This window comes from Lissotriton helveticus, chromosome 1_1 (genome assembly GCF_964261635.1).
Source record: "Lissotriton helveticus chromosome 1_1, aLisHel1.1, whole genome shotgun sequence".
Taxonomy (NCBI): Eukaryota; Metazoa; Chordata; class Amphibia; order Caudata; family Salamandridae; genus Lissotriton; species Lissotriton helveticus.
In genome coordinates, this window is record NC_136057.1 from 118,098,821 (window position 1) to 118,105,724 (window position 6,904).

The following is a 6,904-nucleotide window of genomic DNA, read 5'->3' on the forward strand; positions in this document are numbered from 1 at the left end:
CTTCTGATGAACCCCACAGAGTGAGTGTGCAGCCAGAGGGCAGCAGGGGGTCGAAGGCCATGAAATTAGGTACACTTGATTATGAGAAATATGGAAAGGTAGAAATGCCGCATCACCTTTGGATAACTGACACCTCCTCCCACTCTTCCAAATGCCCATCCGGTCACAAATGGCATCCTGGGCCCCAAAAGGACAACATCATGCCAGATGCCATGTAATGTTGCAAAAGGGGGGGAAACGAGTAATAGGCGCACATCTGCTGCAGGGATATGTGAGGTACATTATTGGTTGTGATGGATTCTCTCTAAGTACTAAATGACTGATATTGTTGAATATTAAATTATATGAATCACATATTTGTTTACCTTAACCGCGCTTAAAATGTAAAGGATGGGCCTTACAGTGAACCCCTCGCTCTGTTTTACACAAAAGCTCTGGAAGGAGGTGCATCTTACAGAAATTTATCCACCTTAGAAAGAACTAAAGACTTGCTTTTTATCTTTGTTATCTTTCAGGGCCAGAACCGGGTGCTGTAAGCTGCACTAGTTTCAGGGAGATGGACAGATGCTATGGTGATAGGAAACCCCCCTCAACCCACAATAATGTTCCAATCTTCCAGGTTAGAATAAACCAGAAATGCTTGAACCTAGGGAGCTGTTTAAAGTGTCAAAGGTAACCTATGAACAGTGAGGTAAAGACAGGAGTTGGTATTTGAGATGATCTTAAGTGAGTAGGGAAGAACGAGAAGAAGTGTGTGAATGGAGTTACTTTTGTTGTATACTTCATGAAGAATTACTGGAAAGTTTGCAGCCCAGCCTGATCCATCTCTTTTTCTAAACTCTATTGTTGTTTAAATGAAATCTTCACTATATGCCTCTATCTTAAGCTATACCTCAAGCACATGGGTGCTCCGTGAGCGCCCTTACTCTGTAAATGTAATAAGATGTCACCTGATCAACCGCACTTTTAGTTAAATACCTGTGTATGATGAAATATTCCTTGCTAAGTTTCAAAAGCAATAAAGAAGAAGGGGGAGATTTACTAAGTATTTGCGCTGTATTCGCGGCACAAAAGTGGCACAAAATGGTGCAAAATCTTTTTCTCCTAATTTACTTTCCAGCGCTAAACTTGTTTAGCGCTGGAAATAACGTTAAAGTAATGTGACACTGCGCATAGCATTGTTTCGCATTACTTTGTGCCATTGGTGCCTGCCAAGGGTGGTGCAAGGGCGCTCCCGTGCAACCACAAAACTAGGTGCAAGGAAGGAGAAATGCTTTCATTTCTCCTTCCCTTTCTGACTTTGCATGCGTGCTGCACTGTGCAACACGTATACAATATGGTAAAAGCTTTCCCTCGTCTAGGCATAGTAATTTGTACAGGAACGGTGTCCTTCCTGTACAGAACCTATGCTGGACTCACACACACACACCCTAGCGCTCTTGTGCTAAGGTGTGTGCATGGCGCAGGGCCGCTGTAATCAGTGCCGGCGCAAGGGAAAGGGAAGGAGAGAGCCATATCTTTGAAAATATGGTGCTTTCCTGTTCCCTCTTTGTTGCGCAGTGCAGCCTCGCGGGGGGAGGGCTGCGCTGCATTGTGTGGAGATTTGGTAAATCGCCCCCGAAATGTCTTTTACAACCAGTTAAACATTGTGAATTCTCATTCCATTATGTTTCAATTTAGTAATTTTCAATATCTTTACATCCAACAGAAAACAAGCCTTGAATGTATGAAATGACCATCAATAACAAAGCTAATGCTGTAAATCTTCAATAATAGCAGAAATATTGAGCTACAGTATTCAGGAAAACATCAGCGCAGTCGGCGACTGAGGAACCTGCACACAAACTGACAGATCCCGGATGAAGTATCAAGGGCAGTGCAGCAATTGCAAGAGGCTGAGCTGTGCACCTCCACGCCACAAGACGAAGAAATTACCTTAGGAAAATTAAGGCAACAACAATAACAAACCGCATCTTGTATAAACAAGTGTCCAACACCAGATTTGATCATGGGATCGGTATAATGTGATTACCGCAGTGCTCTGTTTTCTAAAATGACGACAAGCCATCATTCAGTGCTTTAGGTGAATTTTAAACTCTGGCCAAACCACAGCAACCAGAGAAAAGCACAACAGAGCGGAGCCAGACAATAGACAGGTAAATGAAAGAGGAGTTCTTCTATCTAAAATACAACAGACTGTCCCTATTTGCACCGGCCAGAAGGAAGATACATCTTTACCCACAAGTGTGCATTGCCATAATCCAATCTAAAGGCACAATCGCCTACATAGACACCTTCTACGTATTAGGAGTGAGGCAAATATTTGGTGGCTATCGCATTTTGTTGTTAAAACAGAAATCAAACGTGCAAAATACTGCAGATATATAAAGTGTGTGAGAAAAAACACAAGCGCTTTATCAGCCATGTTGGCCCATCAGGAAATTCAGTCATGGGATGTAGGCAAATATATACCCGACCCACAGACACTAACCAAGAAAGAAGAATCATACGCATGCAGCAAGAGCTGTAGTTTGTCATCACTACTCAAGCTTCATCAGCACATGTACACAGGACAAAAACCATTCAAGTGCAGTGAATGTGTCAAGAGCTTTAGTCACTTATCAAGCCTTCAAAGTCATCAGCGAACACACACGGGGGAAAAGCTGTATCATTGCATTGAATGTGCAAAGTGCTTTAGTCACTTTTCAAACCTCCAAAAACATAAGCGAATACACACAGGGGAAAAACCATTCAAGTGCAGTGAATGTGAAAAGTGCTTTAATCGGTTATCAAGCCTTCGAAGACATCAGCGAACACACACAGGGGAACATCCATTCAAGTGCAGTGAATGTGTAAAGAGCTTTAGTCAGTTATCAAACCTAAGAAGTCATCAGCGAACACACACAGGAGAAAAACCATTCAAGTGCAGTGAATGTGAAAAGAGCTTTAGTGAGTTATCAAACCTAAGAAGTCATCAGCGAACACACACGGGGGAAAAACCTTATCATTGTAGTGAATGTGAGAGTAGTTTTCGCGACTCTTCAGTATTACGTTATCACCAGGGAACACACACAGGGCAAAAACCATTGAAGTGCAGTGAATGTTGGAAGAGCTTTTGTCGCTTATCAGACCTCCAAAACCATCAGCGAATACACACAGGGGAAAAACCATTCAAGTGCAATGAATGTGCAAAGTGCTTTAGTTACTTATCAACCCTCCAAAAGCATCAACGAACACACACAGGGGAAAAACCATTCAAGTGCAGTGAATGTGCAAAGGGCTTTAGTCAGTTATCACACCTTAAACAACATCAGCGAGCACACACAGGGGAAAAACCATTCAAGTGCAGTGAATGTGCAAAGTGCTTTAGTCAGTTATCACACCTTCGAAGACATCAGCGAACACACACAGGAGAAAAGCCATTCAAGTGCAGTGAATGTGCAAAGTGCTTCAATCACATATCAAATCTCCAAAAACATCAACAAACACACACAGGAGAAAAGCCATTCAAGTGCAGTGAATGTGCAAAGTGCTTCAATCACTTATCAAATCTCCAAAAACATCAACAAACACACACAGGGGAAAAACCATTCAAGTGTAGTTATTATTATTATTATTAAATTAGATTTGTAAGGCGCACAGCTACCCGGAGATTTCCCGGCGCGAAGGACAGATGCGTCAACAGTCCGAATTACTGATTAAGTAGCCAGGTCTTAAGGCTTTTACGGACGCTAACATGATTAGTTTCATGAAGAAGAGAGATAGGGAGAGAGTTCCACATTACGGGTGCCAGATAAGAGAAAGAGTGGCCCCCCATGCGGACAGATTTAAATCTTGGAACTGAGTATTTGGACTGGAAAGATGATCTAAGCGGGCGTGCAGGGAGGTATGGCTGGACTAAGGAACCTAGGTAGTGAGGAGCTGTACTGAGTTTAATTTTATGCATAAAGCACATGGCTTTAAATTTGGTTCTGTTTTCAATTCTCAGCCAGTGAAGGTCCCGAAGCTTGCCTGAGATGGAAGATGTTTTCGGAACATGACACAGCAACCTCGCAGCAGCGTTCTGTACCATCTGTAATCTCCGGATTACCTCTTTATTGGCTCCCAGATATAGGATGTTGCCATAGTCCAATCTAGAGACTATCAGTGCTTGAACTACTGTCCTCTGAGTCGAACTTGGCAGCATCCATAATATCTTCCTAAGCCACCTCAGGATGGTAAAACATGTGGAAACGGTTTTTGTAGCTTGTTGCCTCATGGAAAGTTGGTCATAAATCATTATCCCCAAATTACGGGTGGATTGAACAGGCTGGGGAACTGTACCCATTTCTGGGGGCCAATGGCAGGGGCCCCCACAGATCTTTATCAGAGCTAAAAAGTCATCAGCAAACACACACGGGGGAAAAACCCTATCATTCTAGTGAATGTGACAGTAATTTTTGCTTCATTTCATTATTAAGGTATCATAGCAAACTCACACAGGAGAAAAACCATTCAAGTGCAATGAATGTGGGAAGTGCTTTAGTCGATTATCAGACCTACAAAGACATCAGCGAATACACACGGGAAAAACCATATGATTGCTGTGAATGTTTGAAGAGCTTTAGTCAGTTATCAACCTTACGAAAACATCAACAAACACACACAGGGGGAAAGTCACATAAGTGCAATGAATGTGGAAAGAGCTTTAGTCGACGATAAGAGCTACAAATTCATCAGCGAACACACGGGGAAAACATAGAAGGGCACTGAAAGTGAGAAAGGCTTTTCTCAATTTTCAATCCCACACAGCCCTCAGTGAATACACTCCTTCATTTAACTCACATGGAAATAATCCTAGAGATGCAGAGATTCCGGAAAGAACTTAAGAACATCAAAAATAATATTGACCCATCTGAGGACATAGACAAGAGCTAAACAGTGCAGTTATTGTTAGAGGAATGAATTACGGAAAAAGATAGAATTCAAACTATGTGGGACATTGAAATACCAGATGATAGAAGACCCTAATAGCAGTAAAGAAGAAAAACAGATAACAGTATTTGCAGGATTATAAAAGTGTTTGTTTCCAGTGATTGTTCACTTCCGTACACATAGCAAAGTGACATTATGTACCAGGATACACAGTGGAAAACAAGCACAATGTGGATTAAAAGAAAAGAAACATTGTTGATTTTTATTTGGTGAAGAAGAGATACAAAGAAAAACATTCAATCGCACCTGACCACACTACCTGTAAAAGCAACACTGAACAATACTGGGACTCACAGCGGTATTTTCAGCTAACTTGTCGGATTAGTGATAAAACCTTTAAACCCAACACACCCAGAATGGACATGTTGTCAGAGCTCTGGAGATGGAAGCTTCATTGGTAAAATGCATGTATTACTATTAACAAATGCCACTGCAGTATATGTAATGAACTAAAGCGAAGCACAAGTGTTCAAGAAATAACCTATTTTTTGATATAAAAGAGCATATAACTTGTTTTTAAGTAAAGTTTGCTGAATTATTTACACACTGTATTCGGTTGATGGATCAGCTCGTGCCTCGGTCCTTATAACTAAGTATGACCCGTGGCTCCTCTCCGACTTGGCTCTCCCTATTCATTTTGTGACTTGCCAAACTCTACTTTTTAGCAGAATTGAGACATTGTAAGCAGCAGACTCTGTTTGAAAAATGTGGTGAAATAGCGAAAATCCCACATCAAAAGCATATATGTGCCAGGACAATCCGTTGCACTCCCAGTAACTCGTCTTCCACACTTAATTGTCCCTTGTCCTCAAATATTCTAAAGGATTCGTCGTATGAATGCCAGAAGTGGCAGTGACATTCATGAAGTCAACGCTAACAGGAGTATGTGGGAGATAGAGAGGGGGACAGATAAAGAGAGCAAGAGAGACAAAAAAGGGGGAGAAAAAGAGAGAATAGAAGGAGGGGGAACGGCACGTTATTTGTACTCACCTAAAAATAGAACAAGCAGCCGAATACATGTCAATGAGTGACATCACCAGAGAAATGGGCTGAACACCTGTGAATTTATATGTTTATTTTTATTACCTGTAGACCCATGTCATGCCAATAAACAGCAACGGTCCCATGCATCAAGGAATCGGGCAAAAAGATAAATACAGACACAGTCGATTCTGTATTAAGTGACTTGTCCAGCCGGACAGAGGTCTACATATTTTTACTTTAAGCAGGAATACACAGAGAATTTCCTTCAACAGTTTCACGTTGTTGGGCACAAGCCTGTACCCCAATTAGGCACAAACACCTTAGTACACTCAAAGTGAGCTGGAAAGGGCTTTTAGGAAAAAAGCTTAAGTGTTCTCAAAATTGCAGTTAGAACAAGAATTTCAACATGCACCTTTACGTCAACATATTACATGGTATAAACAATGTATAAGGCACATAAACTGGTTGACGGCGTTTCGATCCCACTTTTAAATCAAAGGGATCATCATCAGGACAATTGGTAAGTGCCTAATTAATTTCAAGCCTCTAAAACCTAAAAGAAAATGTGGGGAGGAAAGAAATATATAGGGATATATAAAATCGACATTTATAGATATCGATTTACAACGTGGTGATGGGTGGAGAGGTGGTGTTGATTAAAAACAAACCAGGCAAGTCAATCCTTAACGGTTGGGCTAAAAACAAAAGTGAAATTGCCTGAAGTAGGACTTCAGACAATTATTCGGTCAGGCAGAATATATCAAAGTAACTTATGGTTACTAAAGGTTGTAGCGACAAGGTGCGAGTAAGGCAATGGATAAACAGCATGTACTCATGTGGTAGATACAAGGATTTGCCCGTAGACTTAGTGACTATTAGTAGTTCCCGTGGGTGAGAATCTGCCAGAGTGGAGAATAGAAGGTTTGTATGGGATCTAGTGAATAAT

At 41.4% G+C, this 6,904-nt stretch overlaps 1 protein-coding gene across 1 annotated transcript; it reads left to right on the forward strand.

Moving 5' to 3' along the window:
• Positions 1 to 514: 514 nt before the first annotated feature.
• LOC144764029 (uncharacterized) lies at positions 515 to 5,494 on the forward strand. The gene is made up of 2 exons (XM_078650205.1): positions 515 to 619; positions 1,709 to 5,494. The coding sequence occupies exon 2, from the start codon at positions 2,424 to 2,426 to the stop codon at positions 3,618 to 3,620; it is 1,197 nt and encodes a 398-aa protein (XP_078506331.1). The 5' UTR covers positions 515 to 619; positions 1,709 to 2,423; the 3' UTR covers positions 3,621 to 5,494.
• Positions 5,495 to 6,904: the final 1,410 nt, after the last annotated feature.

What these genes read in the sequence shown, in the direction of transcription:
- LOC144764029 (XM_078650205.1), top strand. Translation starts at nt 2,424, where the DNA reads ATGTTGGCCCATCAGGAAATTCAGTCATGGGATGTAGGCAAATATATA.